We start from the raw sequence: 20,296 nt of genomic DNA, 5'->3' as shown, positions 1-20,296 counted from the left end.
TGGGTGGGTCAGCTTTTGTGGCCTGCATCATGCGGGAGGTCAGACTAGATGACCATAATGGTCCCTTCTGACCTTTAAGTCTATGAGTCTATAAGTTTTCATGGCAGTTGGTAGTGACAAGTGAGGAGAAAATGAAGGAAAACATGAGAGCTGTCATCCCCCATCCTTTGAGAAAAAAGAGAGAGAGAAACAAGGAGAGATGAAGAGATGTCAACAGGCAGTTGAAATGAACTGGAAATTAAAGGGAGCAGAAGAAAAAAAAAGGGGGGGAGGACAAAAGAGGAAGAAACCGGAGCTAGGAAAAAAGTGACAACAGAGAAAGACAAAAAAAGAAAAAGAAAACCGACAAATATATCCAAAAGCAAGTATCTGAGCACCTAGTTAATGTTCTGTGTCTTGAGGACAGTAGATCTGAACTGTAGCCCAACCCACCCTTTATTTGGTAAAACGTAAGGACTAAGCATTTCTTTTTTCCCCCTGGGTGAATCATCAGTCCCAAGGACCCAGTCTTCCAAGATACGCTCAGCATCTCACAGCATTGTGCCCTAACAGAATAATCAGTTGGCTTTGTCCAAGGATAGTTTTAGGCAATGATAGCACTAATACGGAACTATTTATGCAACAGAATATGGAGATACAGGGTCATAGCCAAGATTTAAAAAAAGGGGTCTCTGGGCCATCTTACCCAAGTTACAAATGACAGTAAATGTTGATACTTTGATGAGAACAAGGGACGCACTTTATCAAATGTATCTTGTTGAGTGCCACACAGGTAGTAATAGGAAAGGGATGCATTTTGTTGGGAGTTTCTAATTAGATTTTTGATTTTCCTCTCTCACAAACAAACATTTCCTCTCTCACACACACACCCCCTTCCCAGTTTTACAAGATTTATTTTGTTACCTTTGTAATTTAACGATTAGCTATACATTTATATTCTCAAAATCAAAGCTATCAAATTACATGTTTTTTTTTTTTTTATCATCCCTGAGAAAAGTAGTGGTTCTCTTCTCTGTAAATCTCTGTTGGTGTTCAATCAGTAATAAAAAACGTCTAGTTGTAATCTGTGACCATATACATACAATGTCACCACGATCAACAACAGTAAACAGTAAACAGGAGTTCAAATCCTCCAAGGCTTACTTTGGCAAAACCCCCACTGAAATTAGTGTACTTTGACTAAGGACTGCAGGGTTGCGTCTATAGTGAAGAGAATTCACAAACTCCTGCTCAGGAAATACAGGTTTCTAGCAATCACCAAGCCAAAGGAGAATCACAAATACATGAGCAAGAGTGTGACCCTATTCAGGAGGAGACATTGGCGCATAGACATATGCACATATATACTGGCCCCATTTCTGCAAGGACCTCTGCATGAGTGGACCGCTACTGATTACAAATAAGACCCCAATCCTGCAAACACTTATGCATATGCTTAGCTTTACTTCTGTGAACAGCCCCAGCGACTTCACTGGGACTACTCACAGAAGTAATGTTAGCACCTGAATAAGTGTTTGCAGGATCAGGGCTTAAGCCTTCACATTACCAGTGGTGTCTCTATAGAAGAAAAAATTTACAAAAATGACTGCATAAAACAATAGTGTTCAATAAGCAAAAGATGTGATGCTATACAAGAAATGGTGTAGTTGATAACTTTTTTATTTAATAAAAATAAGTCCCAGATAACTGCTTAAGAACTATGTTCACTTCAAGGAAGACTTCAACTGATGGTTTACAAAAACATGGTAGGCAACTAAATAACACTGAAAAAATCACACAGAGTTAGACTTTATGGTACTGAGAGCAAGCTTTGTTGTTTGTTTGTTAAAAAAAAGGGATATGAATCATTTCTAGTACCTGATACTCTATATCTTGCTAGAGATATAATACTTTTTAAGACACATTGTAATTTGGATTAAGCTCATTGAAAAAGGCCAAAACAAAGTCTTATTTTGATGCCACAGCTATGGTTTGATAAGATCTATTACAGCTCACTCTCACTAATCCTGAAGAAATTTACCAGTGAGTATGGTAAAAAAACAAACAAACCCACCCTCCCTCCACTGTACACTACCTTCTCCATCAAGAAATAGGAAAAAGAAACGTACAACAGACTTAACAGCACCGTCTTCTGTTATGATAAAAGGGACTAGTATCACTATCACAAGAGATGCCTTGTCTTTATCTACAGTATCAGCACTTAAAATAATCTGAATTTGAGAGGTTGACTCAAAATATGTATTCAGTAATGAAGATCTCAGGTACATAACTAGGATGATCCGAGGAATGGAAAACCTTTCCTATGAAAGGAGACTTGAGGAGCTTGGTTTGTTTAGCCTAACCAAAAGAAGGCTGAGGGGGGATATGATTGCTCTCTTTAAATATATCAAAGGGATAAATACCAGGGAGGGAGAGGAATTATTTCAGCTCAGTGCTAATGTGGACACGAGAACGAATGGATATAAACTGGCCGTGGGGAAATTTAGGCTTGAAATTAGACGAAGGTTTCTAACCGTCAGAGGGGTGAAATTTTGGAACAGCCTTCCGAGGGAAACGGTGGGGGCGAAAGACCTCTCTGGCTTCAAGATTAGGCTAGACAAGTTTATGGAGGGAATGGTTTGATGGGATTACGGGATTCTAATCAATTAGGCAATAACGGCCATCGCTGGTAAAATGAGGGTGTCAAGGCTGGATCCCCACTTTGAACTTTAGGGTTCAAATGTAGGGGCCTGCATAAAAACTTCTAAGCTTATCTACCAGCTTAGCTTTGGTCCGCTGCCACCATCACAAGAATTCCCTCCCTGGGAAGCCTTGAGAAACCTTTCACCAATTCCCTGGTGAACACAGATCCAAACCCCCTTGGATCTTAAAACAAGGAGAAATTAACCATCCCCCCTCCTTCCTCCACCCTCCTTTCACCAACTCCTGGTGAATACAGATCCAAACCCCCTTGGATCTTAAAACAAGGAGAAATCAATCTGGTTCTTAAAAAAAAGAAGGCTTTTAATTAAAGAAAAAGGTAAAAATCATCTCTGTAAAATCAGTATGGAGAATACTTTACAGGGTAATCAAACTTAAAGAGCTCAGAGGACCCCCCTCTGTCTTAGGTTCAAAGTACAGCAAACAAAGATACACACTCTGGTAAAAAGGTACATTTACAAGTTGAGAAAACAAAGTAAATCTAAGACGCCTTGCTGTCTTTTTACTTACTAGTTTGAAATAGGAGAGACTTGTTTAGAAAGATGGGGAGAACCTGGATTGATGTCTGGTCCCTCTCAGTCCCAAGAGCGAACCACCCCTAAAACAAAGAGCACACACACAAACCTTTCCCCCCCCCCAAGATTTGAAAGTATCTTGTCTCCTTATTGGTCCTTCGGGTCAGGCGTCAGCCAGGTTACCCGAGCCTCTTAACCCTTTACAGGTAAAAGGATTTGGAGTCTCTGTACACAGAGAGCTGTTACCCTTCCCTTCATAGTTATGACAGAGGGTCTGGCTAGAGAATCTTGCCTGTATGCTCGGGGTTCTGCTGATCGCCATATTTGGGGTCGGGAAGGAATTTTCCTCCAGGGTAGATTGGCAGTGGCCCTGGAGGTTTTTCGCCTTCCTCCGCAGCATAGGGCAGGGGTCGCAAGCTGGAAGATTCTCTGCAACTTGAAGTCTTTAGATCACGATCTGGAGACTTCAACAGCAGAGCTAAGGGGAAGTGGGGCGGTCAGCTTTTGTGGCCTGCATCATGCGGGGGGTCAGACTAGATGACCATATTGGTCCCTTCTGACCTTAAAGTCTATGAGTCTATGAGTCTATGAGTCTATAACCAAACATACAGCAAACCCAAATGATTGTACTTCAGATTTACCCTGTGCATAAAAAACACCAGGCAAGGTGAATGAATGCCAGTTTGAATAAAGCCCTAGTACGACAGTCTAGGATGCATCCTCCTGCTGCACTCAGGTGCTTTCCAAAGGCAAAAAAATATATACCTTCTCTTTATGGGTATTTTTAGGAGTCCAGGACAGAAGTAATACTTGGCAGGGATGCCTTGACAGCATCCAGAGAGGGCGGGGGGCAAACTCCAGCAGAGGTGCAGAACCCCAGTCGCTCTGTAGCCATGTTCAAAATAACAGCTCGTAATTTTTTTTTTCTTTTTTACAAAAAATAAAACCTGGCGCATGGTAGAGACCAACCCATCCCGGTGTGACTGTCCCCCAGCTGGGCTGCGCCTCCACAAGTCACTGAGCTACTGGCCTGTCGCCTAGCCTGGCAACCTTCACGCCTAGCTAAGTAACCTTCCCTGGCTCGCTCCTCCCATCCAGTCCCTCCCCCATTCATCCTCCCTTCCCCCATTCATTCTGGACAGCCCCCGTCCCCCATTCACTCTGCCCCTGCCCCGCGCACCGGGTGAAGGCGAAGGCCATGAGGCTGAGGATGGTGAAGCTCAGCAGGGTGATGGTGTGGGGCCGGTAGAAGAACTCCAGGGTGATGTCTTCCACCTGCTGCTCGTTGATCATGCGGAAGTGCAGTCGGTAGTTCACATCGTCCTTGCTCAGGGTCCGGCTCCCCACGCAGGACGCCATCTCCCCGCGCGGCGCCGCCCGGCCCGGCCGCCTGCTCTGCTCAGCTGCTGCTGCTGGGGAGGCCGCCCGCGGGAGGGAGAAGCGCTCTCGCCGCCCGGGGGCCTGGGCGCGCGGGACCAAACGGGCGCGGGGACGAGGCCCCGCCGAGGCGGGGGGGTTGGGGCGGAGAATTACTGCGCGGGGAGAGGGAAGAGAGTATCAACCCCCACCCGCCAGCAGATGGTCTCGCCCGGGCAGGAAGCGCCTCTGCAGGACGTGAGGGAAGGGGGCGGGCGAGGCAGGGTAGCTGCGCGCAGACCGGCTGGGAGGGGGCGGGGCGACAGGAGGAGCCAGTGGCGCGGCCCAAGGCTTCGCCGCCGCCTCCTCCTCAGGTGAGACCTTCCCCGCCGTGGTCACCCGGCTGGGCCCGCGGCTGGAGCTGGGCCGGGGGCAGGCTGCGGGGCCGCGGCCGGAGTCAGGGCCGGCGCTATGCTGCGTCGGTTCCCTCAGCTCAGCCTGGCACTTTAGGCCGCAGGGCTTCTACCAGTGGGGCCGCCTCACAGCCCCGCTTCCGTCCCTCCGCCGCCCAGCGCCGCAGGGCCTGTGTCTGGGGTCGAGGCTAGCCGCGCTGGGGCACGGACCGGGCCTCCTGCCAGCCCAGCACCTCGGGGGGACAGGCTCAGAGCCGGGCTCCGGGCACGGACGCGCCAGGGAGGGCAGAGGCAGCAACCCAGGCACGGTCTGAGCGTCCCTGCGCCCCCCAGTCCTAGGATGTCTTGGGTTTTAATTACTTGTATGAGGCCTGTTGTCTCACTTAAAAACAGTGACAATAGATATTTGTAAGGGGCTTTATGAGCTAACGGTTGCATGTGATACTGTAGTGCAAGAAATTGAGAATTGTTTGATTCCTGGGCATGACACTTTACTTTGACTGGGGTTATGTTAGAGTCAGACCCTCCTGCTTTTTTCAGACCACTTTAAGCGCTGCATTATCTATAGGTCTGCTGGGTGCTCCTGCTTCATGTGTCCCGGGGAGCTGAGTGTCCTTGGCACGGTCCTAGCTCTGGGATCTGTCTGAGAGCAGTAGCACATAGTATAACTTTACGTTGGTATAACTTATGTCGCTCAGGCATGTGAATAAGCCACCCCTCTGAGTGACATGAGTCACACCGACTTAAGCACTGGTGTGGACTGCGCTACCTTGGCCGGAGAGCTTCTCCCCTTAACATAGCTGCATTGGGGGTGCACTGCTGCAAGCTCTCTACTGTAGCCATAGCCTAAGGCTAGGTCTACACTACCCGCCTGAATCGGCGGGTAGAAATCGATCTCTCGGGGATCGAATTATCGCGTCTCGTCGGGACGCGACAATCGATCCCCGAATCGACGCGCTTACTCCACCACCGGAGGTAGGAGTAAGTGCCATCGACGGGGAGCCGCGGAGGTCGATTTTGCTGCCGTCCTCACAGCGGGGTAAGTCGGCTCCAATACGTCAAATTCAGCTATGCTATTCGCGTAGCTGAATTTGCGTATCTTAAATCGACCCCCCCTGTAGTGAAGACCTGCCCTAAGAGAGCAATGTACCTGTTGGGCTAGGGGGAGCTGCCTTGTCTTTCAAGATACAGTATTCATTGCATGCTCATAACCAGACTAAATGTGTTACTGTTATAATTAATTTGTGTGTATTAGCATAACACCTAGGAGCTTTAGTCGTGGACCAGGACGTCCCTGTGCTATGTGCTCGTACAAACACGGAACCAAAGGACAGTCTGGCAGTGCCCCATCAAGAGACTTGACATTGTGCCCTGATTCTCTCTTTTTTTCATAAAGAGATTATTGAGAATTAACACACTTAAGGGAAACAATTTCAGTTTGAGATTTTTAAATAATTTTTATTGTGTTCAATTATGTATTTTCTAGGATATCACATTTGTAAATTTGAGGCAGCTGAATGACATTAGATAGCACAGACCTACTTCTGCTTTAATTTTGACAAAGCTACTTCCTAAACTTTCATCCTAGTTTGTGTGAACAGTGAAATGTATTGCTTTATTCCTGACAATTTTCTCCCTATAATTAAGTGCTCCTTTTCCTTAGCAGGGAACTGTATTTATGTAGAAGATGGCTTTTTGGGCTCGGCAGATAAGCATATGGTGCTCATCGGTGAAAACAAGTTATGTTGCTAATTCTATTCAGCGACTGAGAAAAACTCACAGAACATGGATGCAGTTGGATGAGCTTTCAGTTCTATCTTTGCTGTGCACTGATAATCACTTTCTTCAGCGTGGATTGAAGACCTACCGACCTGTATCTTTGAGGAGCCGTTTACAGTCCACCAACTCAAGTAATGGACAAATTGTTTCTTCAGAAAGTAACTTACTTTCTCCAGTAAACCACGACCAGGAGCAAGCAGAAGTAATACCCAGCTCAGATACAAAAACATTATATGAAGGTAAGAAACTTTAAGAATTTTAATTTAACTTAAACTTGAAGTCCACCATGTCCCATCAGTTTGGTGTCGGCTCTTAGTCTCCAAGCATTCTTGTCCAGTGCATCTAACAAGCTGACACCAACTTTCATGTCCTCCTTCAGCATCTCAAACCACCTTTTTCTAGGTATTCCTCATGTCCCACAGCTACTAATTCATATATTCTCTAGCCAGCATATCCCACATCTCGTCGCACATGACTCATTCATCTCAGTTGATACTTCCTCTGCTTTTCTGTGATGAGGGCTCATGCCATTTTATTGTGTAGCCTATCTTACCTAGCGTCTACCTAAGCCAGTGGTTCCCAAACTGGAGCTGGCACAATGTTACAGGGGGTTTGCCAGAAAAATTTCCTTAATGGCAGCCAGAGGATCCGGGGCATGGGAGGCAGCAGGTGGGACCCGGTTGTGGAGCAAACAACCCGAACCCCGTGGAGCGCTGAGCGGGCAGCCGAGCTCCGGACAGCGGAGGGGCCGGCAGCCCGAGCCCCACAGAGCGGGCAGCCGAGCTCCGGACAGCGGAGGGGCCGGCAGCCCGAGCCCCACAGAGCGGGCAGCTGAGCTCCGGACAGCGGAGGGGCCAGCAGCCCGAGCCCTGCGGCGCGGGCAGCTGAGCTCCGGACAGCGGAGGGGCCGGCAGCCTGAGCCCCAGTAGTCAGTGGGGGCTGGCAGCCCGAGCCCCGCAGAGCGCGGAGCCGGGCAGCGGGGGCCGGCAGCCCAGACCCCGGCGCAGGGCCGCCAGCCTGAGCCTTGTGGTGGGCAGGGCAGCAGCTGGGACCCCAGGCACTCAGGTGGCAGCTCGGACCCCTGTCCTTGGCAGACAGGGGAACTTGGGCGTCATGAAGGGCAGAGTGAGCAGGGGCCATGCTGTACGTGGGGGGTGGTCCCTCGCGGGGCATCCCCTTAGGGATGGCCCTGGTGGCGGAAGAAAAGATGTTTGCACACCAAACCAGCCAGAACTATGTTGTAGTCAATGTAGCAGCGTTAAGGTGCCTCAGTAATTCGATACTAAGTCATTTCCTCTGGAGTGCTGTTTTGCTTCAGTGAGTGAATCTTCTCATTTTCTAGTTTGTTGGTTGTTAGCATCACACTGAGGAGATTTAAACTTAAATCCCTGGAAATATTCATTTTTAGGAGGGGGTTCACAAGATTTCACATTTTAGTGAAAGGGGTTCATGGGTTGTTAAAGTTTGGGAACCACTGACCTAAGCATTCTCATTTTGGCAGCATGATGTAGGAACTTCTATTGTTCTGTACAGAAAATCCTGCTTTAAACTTTACTTTTGGCTGTTAACTCATTCAGTCCTGCTCATGCTGGCATATTTGGACAGTCTTTACAAGTTTCACTCAGTTTGAACCCCAGTATTAATACAGGGTTTCTGTAATATGAGACAAGTATTTGATCCAGAAACCATGTTGATTGCTTTTAAATCTAGTCAGAAGTTTAGTCTGCTTATCAGAATATCAGACTGGTGGTAAGGAGACATGAATTCTCTTTTCCATTGTGCCACAAACTCATTGTGTGACCTTGGGCAAGCCACTGAACCACTCTGTGCCGTCACCCCTAAATAAGGTCAATAAACAAACTCTGAAAAGGGCTTTTAATATGCATGGAGAAAAATTGCTATGGAAGTACTAAGCATGAGAATTATACTTCATTCTTATAATACCTTATTTCACAGTTGCAGGTAAATGCTATTAGAGATTGTTTTAACCCTTTATATCACTCATAACAATGTATGTTAAATGATTAGTGTGTTAAAACAGTAGTTTAAACACACTAATCGTTTAAACTGTTTTAGATACTGCTTACAGGCCTTTCTTCCCCACAGCAGAGAGGTGGGCTATGAGCATAGTACCAGGAGCCAGGAAACTGAGTTTTAGTTTGGTTCCGGCAAAGCCTCCTTTTTGTGTCCTTTGGCAAACCATTTTCTCCTTCTGCAAATGGGGAATGCTAGAGAAAGTGATTTTCCTAAACTGTGTTGACTTGTCTGGCCTACACTTGCAGCTAACCCCATGTACAACTGAGAAGGATTGGATCCTCCGTGACTGTAGTGCAAAGTGGATGTAAATCTGGTTTAGATAAGTCGGCTTTCATCCAGAGTGTATCAAAATAGAGATTCTGCAGTCAGAGGTGCAAATAGGTGGAAGTGTAGCAAGCTGTTTAGTGACCCATACGATGTGCAACTCACATGTATTCTCGAGCAACATGTACCTTTTCTAGCATAGACCAGGACTTTGTGTTTTTAGACATTAATTAAGCCCTACAACCCCTCTGTGAGGTACTCCAACTTCCATGGAGTTTTGTCTGTTTATGCCAGGGCTGAATTGGTCCCAGAAGTGCAGACAGGTATATTAGGATGAAATGGAGAAAAGAGAAACTTCTGCTGGAAAATCATCTAAAACTCTATAACAGTGAGAGCTCTGTATAGACTGTGGAATAGAGGTGCTAGAGGCCATGTCTCAACTTTTAGGGCATTTAAAACTAGACTCTACAAAGTATGGGAAAATATGAGGAACAATTCTGCAGTTACAGTGGCAGATGGATGATATAACTTATAACTCTACCTTTTATTCTGTCTAGCCACACTGGCTATGCACACTAGCTGGATGTTTATGCTAAAACTATCACTACTGAAAAATTGAAGTGTTGACATATAGAACCTTGTTAGAGGGACACACCATCCACTTCATAGCTACTAAATAGATACAGTTTCAGGGACTCCACTGGTCCCGAATGTCCATGCCAGTTTTGTAGTTTTTCAGTTTTATTTTCTTTAAAAACTAACAAAAAAGAAGTTTCTCCCTTATTGTTGTGTGAAAGACCCACACAACTGGAGAAACTTTGAAACAGAGTAAGTGAGAAATGCTGACAAGTGTACAAAATGGAAAAAAGTGTTTTTCTAACTCGTTTCAAGACAGACGACAAATTACTGTAACAAGAGTAGGTTTAAAAAAAAATCAGACAGAAGTAAGAAGAAGGATTGTCTTGTGGTTAAGGCACTAGACCGGGAATCAGGATGTATAGGTTCAGTTCCCAACTCTGCTATAGACTTTGTGTGCAGTCTTGGGTAAGTCACTATTTCTGTATCTAAATTCCTAATCTGTTAAACAGAGATAACAGTAGTTCTCTACCTTACAGGGCTGTTGCAAAGAGGTATGCTAATATTCTCCAGGCCCTTATAAATTTAAATGTCTCAACTGATGTGGCTTTTACAACATCCCTTGTGTGACTTCTATATAATTCAATAGATCTCACTATTAGGAAGCTTTTTGGTGATATTGCTACAGCAGCATCAATCCAAGGACCTTAAGATACATTCCAACTATTAATTGTGCTTCACCGGCTAGGGATCTGATATTATCCATATTTGATGGGGAACTGAAGCAAAGATTGAGTGACTTGCCCATGTTGCACTGTAAAGTTCTGCTAATACTTACACACATGCTTAGTTTTAAGCACATGATATTACCACTTGGATGCTTAAAGTTAAGCATGCAAAAAAGCTTTTGCGGGATTAGCAGGAAGTCCTGGCTGAGCTAGGGAAAGAATTGGTCCTTTGAGTTCATTACATTACAGCTAATTATGTTTCCTGTTGCCTGGTAATCAGAGTTGCCTCACAGAAGAAATACCCTAAACAAGTAAAAGCAACAACATTAGTAAAATCATATTTTGAAAATACTTTAATTTCTAGTTCTTGAGACAGACTGGGAAGGTACTGGAAATTCTGACAGTTTGTCAAGAAAATCTATTAACATTTCTCTTATTAATGGCTTCTAGTTTGGGAAGATACACCACCTTCATCTGCTTTGGAGGAGATCTCTGAAGAAGAAGCTGTGCAGATTGTCGCTGAGCCACCCCTTCCCCTTGGTTCTTTCACACTTAAAGATTATGTTGATCGTTCAGAAACTCTGAGCAAATTAGTGCTTTTGGGTAAGTGTAATGATGTTTAGGCAGATTATTTGTGCTTGGTGTGTTGAATAGTCCTTAGTTTATATTTTGATCTTGCTGACTTAGCAGTAAACTTGCAAATCATAATTTTGTAGGTGTAGCAACGCACAATCCAAGGTAGAGGGGAGAGTTGTAGGACAAATGAACACAAGTAGAGGCTGTTCATGTGGGTTACCAGCAATGTATGTTAGTTTGGGACAGAATCTGTGTTCCTCAGCTGTTGATCTAGCACAAGCTAGGAGCACTGAGAGGGCATCACCTGCAGCTCCTGGGGGTAGGGAACACCTTGCTGTACTCTAGCAGCCTCCATCCCTCTGGGCTCACTGAAGAAACTGGCTGTGGAGAAGCTGCAACATTTTCCTTCTTGGTAGGAAGGAAAGTTACCATCATGCAGGGCCCTAGAAGTGAGAAAAATTAAAAGAGGCAGGGCGGGAGAAATGGGGAAAATCCTGGCTCTCTCAAAAAAGACCTCAAATTGAAAAAGAAAGATGCCTGAAGTCAAGGTGATCTCATCCTCCCTTCCCCTCCAACCTTCTTTAAGTGCAAGAAATGCATGGAATACAAAAATGACATGTGGGAGGGGAGATCCAAAGAGATTTGGGACTTGTCTACACTATACCAGACAGTTGTAGATTTTAGTCCTCACTAATGTGCCGTGTGCTAATGGTCTGTGTAGGCCCTGTTGCCATGCACTAAAATTTCTCTAGTGTGTATTAACGTAGTACTGTTTGAAATGGGACTACATCAGAGTGCACTAGGGAACTTTTAGTGTGTGTCAGCAGGATCCAGATGGGCCAGTTAGTGTATGACACAGTAGCACAGACAAAAAGTTACATCCTCTAGTGTGGAATAAAGCCCAGAGAAAAAAGTGAATTGCTGGATTGTTGGGGCGGGTGGGTTTTATATTAGAATTGCCTTTGGCTAACGATCTAATAATGAGAGCTATTTGGGTTGGTAAGCAAAGACACTTTGCAATAAAATTTTCCCCTCATTTACTGTGCCCATATAAGAAAAAGTTGGGAGATCCGCACCGGCACATACCTCTGGGCAAACAAAATGAGATCCCTGCACGTTGTACCGTTCAGAATATGGCGTGAAATGCATCTTCCTGTGCTTAACTACTTCTCTGATTGCAATACTGAAACCTGCTGTCTTTTTCTTCAAACAATAAACTGTCTGAATTTTGCTACCAAAATTTGGATTAGAAAGAATTTAGAGCTTGTTTTATCTGGGTTCTCTTCTGAATATACAAGCTATTGTGACCATAATATCTTGAGCAATCAAAATATTTTGTCTATATGCACAAAAGTTGTATTCAAGACTTCATACAAGCAGTGCAGCATGTACTTATGTTTCTTATCTCTTCCTCATAATTCATTTAACTAAGCATTCAACTAAAGTAGTGTCTGTGATTTATTTGCTGTAGGAGTTGATTTGTCCAAAGTAGAAAAACGTCCGAAGGCAGGCCAACTCCTACTGAGACTGGATTTTGAAAAAGATATAAGAAAAAGACTTTTGTTTCTTAAGGATGTGGGTGTAGAAGATAATCAGCTGGGGCCATTCCTGACCCAAAATCCATACATTCTTGCTGTAGACATGGAGGCGCTAGAGACAAGGTAGGTCTTTCATGAAAAAAGCCCAAAATCCATTAATCCTATGCCTGCTAACTATAATCACATAAATCCAATCCCTTCTACCTTGATTTACCCATCTATAAAATAGGTAAAATATTACAGTGGGATTTTGTTAGGTCTAACATGTAAATGCTTTAAAATCTCAAATGGGCTGGTGCTTGGCGTGCAGGGCCCTAAGTAAAAATCCACACACAATGCCTCCCTCCTCATCTAAAGCCACCCAATTTCTATGCACCTGTGCTACAAACCTGTTGATTGTCCCATCTTTTCTGTGCCCCCACCATTCCCATCTCAAATTTCCTTCTGCCGCCCCACCTGTTTGGGGATCTACACCTACTGATGTCTGCTACCTCTACATGAACCAGGAAATAAGGCAGGAAGGAAGTGCAGCTTTCTAAACAGGGCGCAGAGAGATGCAGTTATAACTGAGGTTATGCAGCAGGCTGCTGGTGCCAGAGTCAGTCCAGACTATGGAGGGTAATCGGGACTATGGGAGCTAGGTGCGGGGCCCTTGGGAGTTGGAATCCTACAGTCTCATAGATCTAAGTCTGCCACTACTCAGAAAGGTAGAACAAAAATTCAAAAAAATGTATTAGACTGGGAACCCTACAACTGTGACATTTAGATAGGTGGGAACATGTGTTTGAAATTACTCTGAGAATGAGAAACTGTAGTTAAGTCACAATAAAATTCTTCTACCTGGCTATTTTGTGGGAGTGAGTCTGACTAGCAGAGGACAGAAAACAAATGAAGAAGCTGGAAAGATTTGGGCTACTCGCATCCTTTTCCAGGAGCCTGATTTCTATGTCATGCCCACCTGCTAAGATGGCTTACTCAATTCTCTAGGCTGATCTAGCTAAACCTAGCAGAATTGCAGTTTACGAGCTGCCCCCGGCCAGAGCCGGGTTGGGGAGAGCCATGCTGGCAGCCCCGGGGAGCCTGGGTCCCTCCACCTGCCCTGGGCAGAGAGCTCAAGCAGCCCCCGGCCCGTGTCTGTGTCCCCCAGGTGCCCTGCCCAGGGCAGGTGGAGGGACCCAGGCTCCCCACAGTGCAACTTGGAGCTGCAGCCGGCCACAGTAAGAGCTGGGCTGGCTGCTGTGGGGAGCCGCAGTGGACCCTCCACCTGCCCGGGGTTGGGGAGAGGGCTGAGAGCAGCCCCTGGCTGTGTTCCCGCCCGGCTGAGGGCAGGTGGAGGGTCCGTGACTCCGATGTGCCTCTTCCCGACCGGGCTGTAGCATGGGGGTGCCTTGGAGCCTCAGCCCAGCCACGGTAAGTAGAGCCCTGCAAATCTGTGGATATCCGCAGATAATTTTTGCAGCTCGCGGATCGACTGTGGATACACATTTTTTGTATCCACGCAGGGCTCTCTATTAATAGCCCTGCACATTTGCATGACAATGGCCCTGATGGTGGATTTCTCAACTCCAAACTGATTCCCGACTGACCGGTAGCAATCTGATGTTGCAAGTTTCCACAGTGTGATCGCCACTCACTTCTCCACTGTCAATGCAGCTCTCATTTTGGTCTCGCTGTACTGGAGGGCTGGGGCAAGGTCAGCACACAGATCCAGGAATGTAGCCTTGCGCATCTCGAAGTTCTGCAGCCACTGCTTATCATCCCATGCCTTAATTACAATGTGATTCAACCAGACAGTGCTTGTTTCTCAGGTCCAGAAGCTGTGCGCCACCATCTGCAGCTGCTCAGTGAACACCATCAACAACCTTGAATTGGTTCTCGCTGTGTCCCACAGCGATCTGTCCTCCAAGAAATCATCATGTTCCCTGCTGATTCAGCTCTTTTTGCAGCTCTGCAAATACTGGAGGATTATGTGTCCTGTGCTTGCAATTCTCATGACAAGAGTGCAGAACTGTGTAGGCTCCATGCTTCTGTTAGTGATGGTGGACAGTGAAGAGGGCCTCACATGTCTGTGGAATATTGAAAAAAGGCATGAAAATTATGATCAATGGTTCTCAACCAGGGGTCCAGGGCCTGCTGGGGGGCCGAGAGCACATTTCAGGGGGGCCGCCAAGCAGGGCCATTGTTAGACTTGCTGGGGCCCAGGGCAGAAAGCCAAAGCCCCATCGCTTGGGACTGAAGCCTGCATGGGCTCCGAGTCCCACCACCCGGGGCTGAAGCTGAAGCCTGAGCAATGTAGCTTCGCTGGGGCCCCTGTGGTGTGGAGCCCCAGGCAATTGCCCTGCTTGCTACCCCCTAATGCCGGCCCTGACTTTTATATGCAGAAAACCAGTTATTGTGGCACAGGTGGGCCGTGGATTTTTTTATAGCATGTTGGTGGGGGCTTCAGAAAGAAAAAGGTTGAGAACCCCTGATATAGCTGACATTGTGGGATGGAGACAGTTGCCCACTGGGAAGTTGACCCCTTGCTCCCAGTCATCCTTGCACAACTCATTTCTGCCCCACTATGTGTTGCCAAACTTTCCCAGAAGACAGTGCGCTGGACAGTGGTGGGTTGCACACTGGGATACCCACCCATGGTGCACCGCACTGCATCGATACAAGTACTCCTGGTGAGTACGCATAGCGCCGATGCAAGGAGCCAAGTATGCACAAGCGACATACTAAGTGCTTCGGTTTTATGCTGATGTAACTTGCCTTAACCAAAGTTTATAGTGTAGACGTGGCCTTAATTTTCTTTACCCAATTTATGCAGTTTGTTTACTGTAGTGAGGCAGTTACACTTGGATGCTGAAATAACTAGTCCGTTTCACTTTCTGGCCAAGTTCACTACCCCAGTGCTAAGTTTGTGCTAGTACTGCAGTAGAATGGGCTTTTTTTTTTTTTTTTTTTTTGAAAGTTTCCCAGTTTTTTTTTATTGGCATAGGAATCAACTTTTTACAAAACCTAACTTGGTTTTGTCTATGCCTGCCTGGATTCTGCACATAGCAAATCTGTCTATCCAATAGAGAAATTCCTGAAAGCTAGCATTTAGACTAGAAATGCTAACAAACCTGTAATTGCTGCACTCTTGCTAGCTGTCACAAGATCAATACCCTTTTTCCCATGGAGCAGCAATATGTCTGTACAGAAAAGACACCTATATTACATTCAGTATGAAACCAGTATTTACAGGTAGAGCTGTGCTGCAGTATGCTTACTTTGGAGGGTCTGCAGCTGCTTCTAATTTTCTCAAGATACTCTATTTAGGATGATAAAGTCAACCTAGCTCAGGTGTGAAGTCAGACTTTCATTTTGGTGAATGTCCTGTAATGCCATCTGGCTTGCAAAGTTTAAAAAAAAAAAAAAGTACACTCCAATTCATTTTGAATATTCTAATAATTTGATTTGAGTGAGTTTATCTTTTATTTAGCATTCATAAATGCTTGCATGGCACTTATTTTTAAAGTTTGTAGTGCAGAGGATATAGCAAGCTGTATGTTGAATTAATATGTAATGTATCCTTTGAATTAAAGAAGCAACGTCACCTGGGCCTAAACACTTAAATACAGATGGACACAATATTGGTTACATCACTCTCTGGAATGTTTTATTGTTATGGATCCCATGTTGCCAGGAAACAAAACAAAAGTTTCAACAGATTTGGCATGTATGACTTGAGATAAACACTGTAAAAGTAAAAACATTCCATAATTCATAACAATTTTGACAGTTGCAAATCAGTGTCTGTAGTGCAGCTGCACCAGATATGTTTATTTTGAAATACTGTTAATGGTGACTTGAATCTTTAATATGCTTTATACAACTGCTGATCTGACAGGGTTGCCAACTCTCACAGGATTATCATGAGTCTTGTTCGTGTCTGTCTTAAAAGTCTCAGCTCTTAGTGTCAGGTGACCACACGAAAATGTCAGCTGTACTTTTTAAATTTGTTTTTAAAGTAAGTTTCTGGCTCTCGTGGTTTTGCAGAAAAGCTTGAAACCATAAAACCTAATGACTCACCAAAGAGAAAGCAAAGAAAAAGAACTCCACAATCCTTTGACTTACATTGTGAAATTTTAAAAACCGTTGTGTGTTTTTTAGAATGTTTGGGATTGGCAATTTTGAGTATATGATATATTTAAACCGATCTTGAACAATCCATTCATTAGGGGTAAATAGGAGACTTCCTCTGAAAATGGGAGACCTCTGCCATTAGTTTCGGCAGAAGTCTAGGTTTCATTGCAAGGAATAGAGTATCTAGCAAATTTGAGTGGAAGAAGTGTAAGCAGAGTAAAATTGTGACAGGAAAATTTTCTTTTTGGAACCCTGTTGGCAACAAACTGACAAGAATTAGGTCAATTTCACTTTGTTGCTTGGGTTAGGACCCCCAAGGTTACAACACTATGAAATTTCAGATGTAAACATCTGAAACTGAAATTGACTAATTTTAAAATTGACCGAAATGAACTGCATTTTGTAGGGCCCTACATGTAGTATTTTAAATAGAATTCCATTTTCACTAACTTCAGCAGATGGAGAGTAAATAAACCTGTCTTAAACATAAAAATGTTACTCATAGACTTTAAGGTCAGAAGGTACCATCATGATAATCTAGTCTGACCTCCTGCACATTGCAGACCACAGAACGTCACCCACTCCTATAATAGACCCCCTAACCTCTGACTGAGTTACTGAAGTTTTCAAATAATGATGTAAAGACTTCAAGTTTCAGAGAATCCACCATTTACATTAGTTTAAACCTGCAAGTGACCTGTGTCCCATGCTGCAGAGGAAGGTGACACCTCTCCCCTCCCCAGTCAGATTGGCAATGCTGCAGAAGAAGGCGAAAGCCCCCTCCCCAAGGGTTGTTGCCAATCTGACCCGAGGGAAAATTCTTTCCCAACCCCAAATATGGTGATCAGTTAGACCTTTTAGAGCATGTGGGCAAGACACCCCCCCCCCCCCAGCAAGACAGCTGGCAAAGAATTATCTATAGTAACTCAGAGCCCTCCCCATCTAGTGTCCCATCACCAGATGATGGACATATTTACTGCTAGCAGTTGCAGGTCAGCTACGTGCCATTGTATGTAGGCAGTCTCATCATACCATCCCCGCCATAAATGTATCAAGCTCAGTCTTGAAGCCAGTTAGGTTTTTTGTCCCCACTGCTCCCCTTGAAAGGCTGTTGATCAACTGTTTCTGTGTCCTGGCAACCAGATATTTTATAACTTAATCTTGGGGCCAGTGACCAAAAGTATTTAACAAAAATAACTTCTACAGATCTAAAAATGTTTAATTTACTTTTTTGTGGAAGGTTTCTCCATACATGGCATTGTATGGTATTTCTACTACTGTGATATTGGCATAATAGGACTGTGCAAGGGAGGATGGTATTGAGGTCCTTCTTAAGTTTGACCAAACCAATGAAAATGTATTTCATTAAAATAAGCAGAAGGCAATGTATATTGTCATAGCCACATGCCCTGATGTGTATAAGTGCGTTCTTAATCTGTGAGACAGGCTAGTACTTAAGCAGATAACTATTTTAACCTGTATTTTAAGTACAGCTGGAAAGAATTAAACTCTGTCTTCAGTATTGACATTTTGCTCTCATATTTTGCTTGTAGTTAATTGGAAGGGATGGTATTTTGCTTTTATGTTAACTGCAGACTTCCCCCCCCCCCTAATTATTTCTGGCAGGGTTGTATGTTAATATTAAAACATCTGTCTGTTTGCAAGGTATCACTGAGGAATTTGAGCAACTAGATGAATAAATGGAGGCAATAAATGTTCATCACTAATTGTTTGCTCTTTCCTAGAGTGGCTTACCTAAAATCAAAAAAATTTGGTAAGGAAGCAGTTGCACGGATGGTCTCGAGAGCTCCGTTTTTACTGTCTTTTTCGGTGGAAAGATTGGATAATAGGTTGGGTTTCTTCCAAAAAGAACTTGGACTAAGTGTGCAAAAGGTAAGTAATATACCCCTACATACTTATGTATTTTGTTAGTGAAAGTAGGCTAGACTTGAAATATAGGTGCCCATAGATAACCTCAAAATACTTATATAGTGTACGTGCAAGGTTATTGATTGTCACTCTCATGCTGTTGCTGAAGTCATGATTTTAACTCCCCCAGGCAGGTAGCTTGAATCTTTAACACTAAGGATCCCAAAATACTGCCTCTGAAGGCAGTATATCTGTGAACAGTGACAAATGTGTATACAGCTTTATCATCTGATGCAGCATCAGAGGATTGATCCTACTATTAAAACAATAAATAAAACAACTGACTTCATCTTTTTTTAAAATGCTGCAATATAATGAGGGCCTTAAGTACATCATATAGTATACAAATACCATACCAGCATAATCTCCTGACACTTTGCTTAGCCCAGAAACCTATTGGATGTACTCTGCATGGTTGCACAGGAGACCAGATTAGATGCATGGTCCCTTTCTTTATGGTCTTCAAGGCATTATCAGTCCATTCAGTCTTCTGAAGCATGTAGGAGTTGAGTTAATTACTTCATTCAACGGCTACTCCTTAATTATCAGCCTCCAAAGGGTGTCCTCTGCTCTTTGGCTAGAAAGATGACTGGAATAGAGCCTTGAGAGTGGTGGGAAGGGGAAGAAAATCCAAGTAGTACAAAACCACGATGATATGTGTCACACATGTCTCTGATTGGTGATTAAATTCTTATGTGTCTCATGATAACAACATAGAAAAAGGATATGCTGCTAAAAGTCTTTAGGAGACTATGGTGGAGAAATAAAGTGTACCAGGTGATAACGTCCATACAGCGACCAGCACCTTAATGTCTCAAAACTGACTGGCTATCTTAACAAAAGAACAACTCTTAAGAACTGTCAAAGGATATGGAGTTCAATATGTCTTTGTCCGTAGGCCTATTTTAATCTCATCTTCCTGCTGTTTCGCCATGCCTTTCAATCCCATCCTTTTTTGAATGGTGAAATTTGACTCCAGCTATTTATTAGTACCTTTCCTCTTATTTTTTTCCTTTCTCTTCAGACTCTCTAATCCTGGTGCTGGAGATATAATGAATTTTCAAATGAAAGAATTAATTTCCTCACACTAGAGTTGAAATTCAGGAGCATATGTGTGTAAAAATCCAACAAAACATTTGTGAATTTAAAATACGTATCTGATTTACATAGATGGATTTCTAACAGTTGTGGTTTCAATAACAATAATCTTTCCCATTTTTAAATTATAGACCCGGGATTTAGTAGTTCGTCTTCCAAGGCTACTGACTGGCAGTCTTGAGCCCATAAAAGAAAATTGGCAGGTAAACTTAAAAACCATCTAATAAGTCAATATATCGTATAGCTATGCTAATTAAAATACAGATTTAAAATTCCTTAGATGTAAATTCCACACCGGAGGTAATGTATTTATATGTACATCTAAAACCACTTTAAGGATCTTTCTAGTAAAACTGTTTTGGTCTTTAACATTCAGGTTTCAGAGCACATGTGCAATAGCACTTTGTTTTGGTTTTTTTAAATTTTGGACTTAGAGGATTCTCTGGGCGTAATTTACTCAGTTAAGTCCTGTTGACATCAACAGGTATCATTTTCTGAGTAAACAGTGAAAGATTGGGCCGCTATCTTTTCTTAACCCAAGCTGGCAAAAAATATAGTAATTATCCCTGAGGATTTAGGAGCAAGAAATATGCAGCTGATTATCTTCTCTTGGTAGGAAGTTGAGCTGCCAAAAAGTGGATTTGACACCTATTATCTGATAGCAGATGGTCATT

The 20,296-nt window shown here is 44.1% G+C and overlaps 2 protein-coding genes across 6 annotated transcripts in view; one reads left to right on the top strand and one right to left on the bottom strand.

The window, feature by feature from the left end:
- The window catches only part of PTDSS1 (phosphatidylserine synthase 1), a 50,665-nt gene extending 45,946 nt beyond the window's left edge, over positions 1–4,719 (bottom strand). Inside the window, exon 1 of the mRNA XM_024204755.2 lies at positions 4,396–4,719. Coding sequence (XP_024060523.1) covers positions 4,396–4,574 — 179 coding nt within the window. The 5' untranslated portion in view covers positions 4,575–4,719. The remainder of the gene's footprint in view (positions 1–4,395) is intronic.
- The window catches only part of MTERF3 (mitochondrial transcription termination factor 3), a 28,373-nt gene continuing 12,518 nt past the window's right edge, over positions 4,442–20,296 (top strand). Inside the window, exons 1-6 of one of the 5 annotated variants that reach the window (XM_024204767.1) lie at positions 4,442–4,523; positions 6,648–7,002; positions 10,819–10,971; positions 12,416–12,605; positions 18,341–18,488; positions 19,754–19,825. In XM_024204767.1, coding sequence (XP_024060535.1) covers positions 6,672–7,002; positions 10,819–10,971; positions 12,416–12,605; positions 18,341–18,488; positions 19,754–19,825 — 894 coding nt within the window. In that variant the 5' untranslated portion in view covers positions 4,442–4,523; positions 6,648–6,671. Of the gene's footprint in view, positions 4,524–4,886; positions 4,938–5,033; positions 5,288–6,645; positions 7,003–10,818; positions 10,972–12,415; positions 12,606–18,340; positions 18,489–19,753; positions 19,826–20,296 lie in introns of those variants that run through there. The other 4 variants (XM_024204800.1, XM_024204792.1, XM_024204776.2 and 1 more) reach the window with 4 other exon arrangements.

The sequence above is a fragment of the Terrapene carolina genome, unplaced genomic scaffold, assembly GCF_002925995.2.
Source record: "Terrapene carolina triunguis isolate 2854851 unplaced genomic scaffold, T_m_triunguis-2.0 Scaffold58, whole genome shotgun sequence".
Lineage (NCBI taxonomy): Eukaryota > Metazoa > Chordata > Testudines > Emydidae > Terrapene > Terrapene triunguis.
The sequence above is the reverse complement of the archived record's forward strand: the minus strand, read 5'-3'. Positions and strand labels throughout refer to the sequence as shown.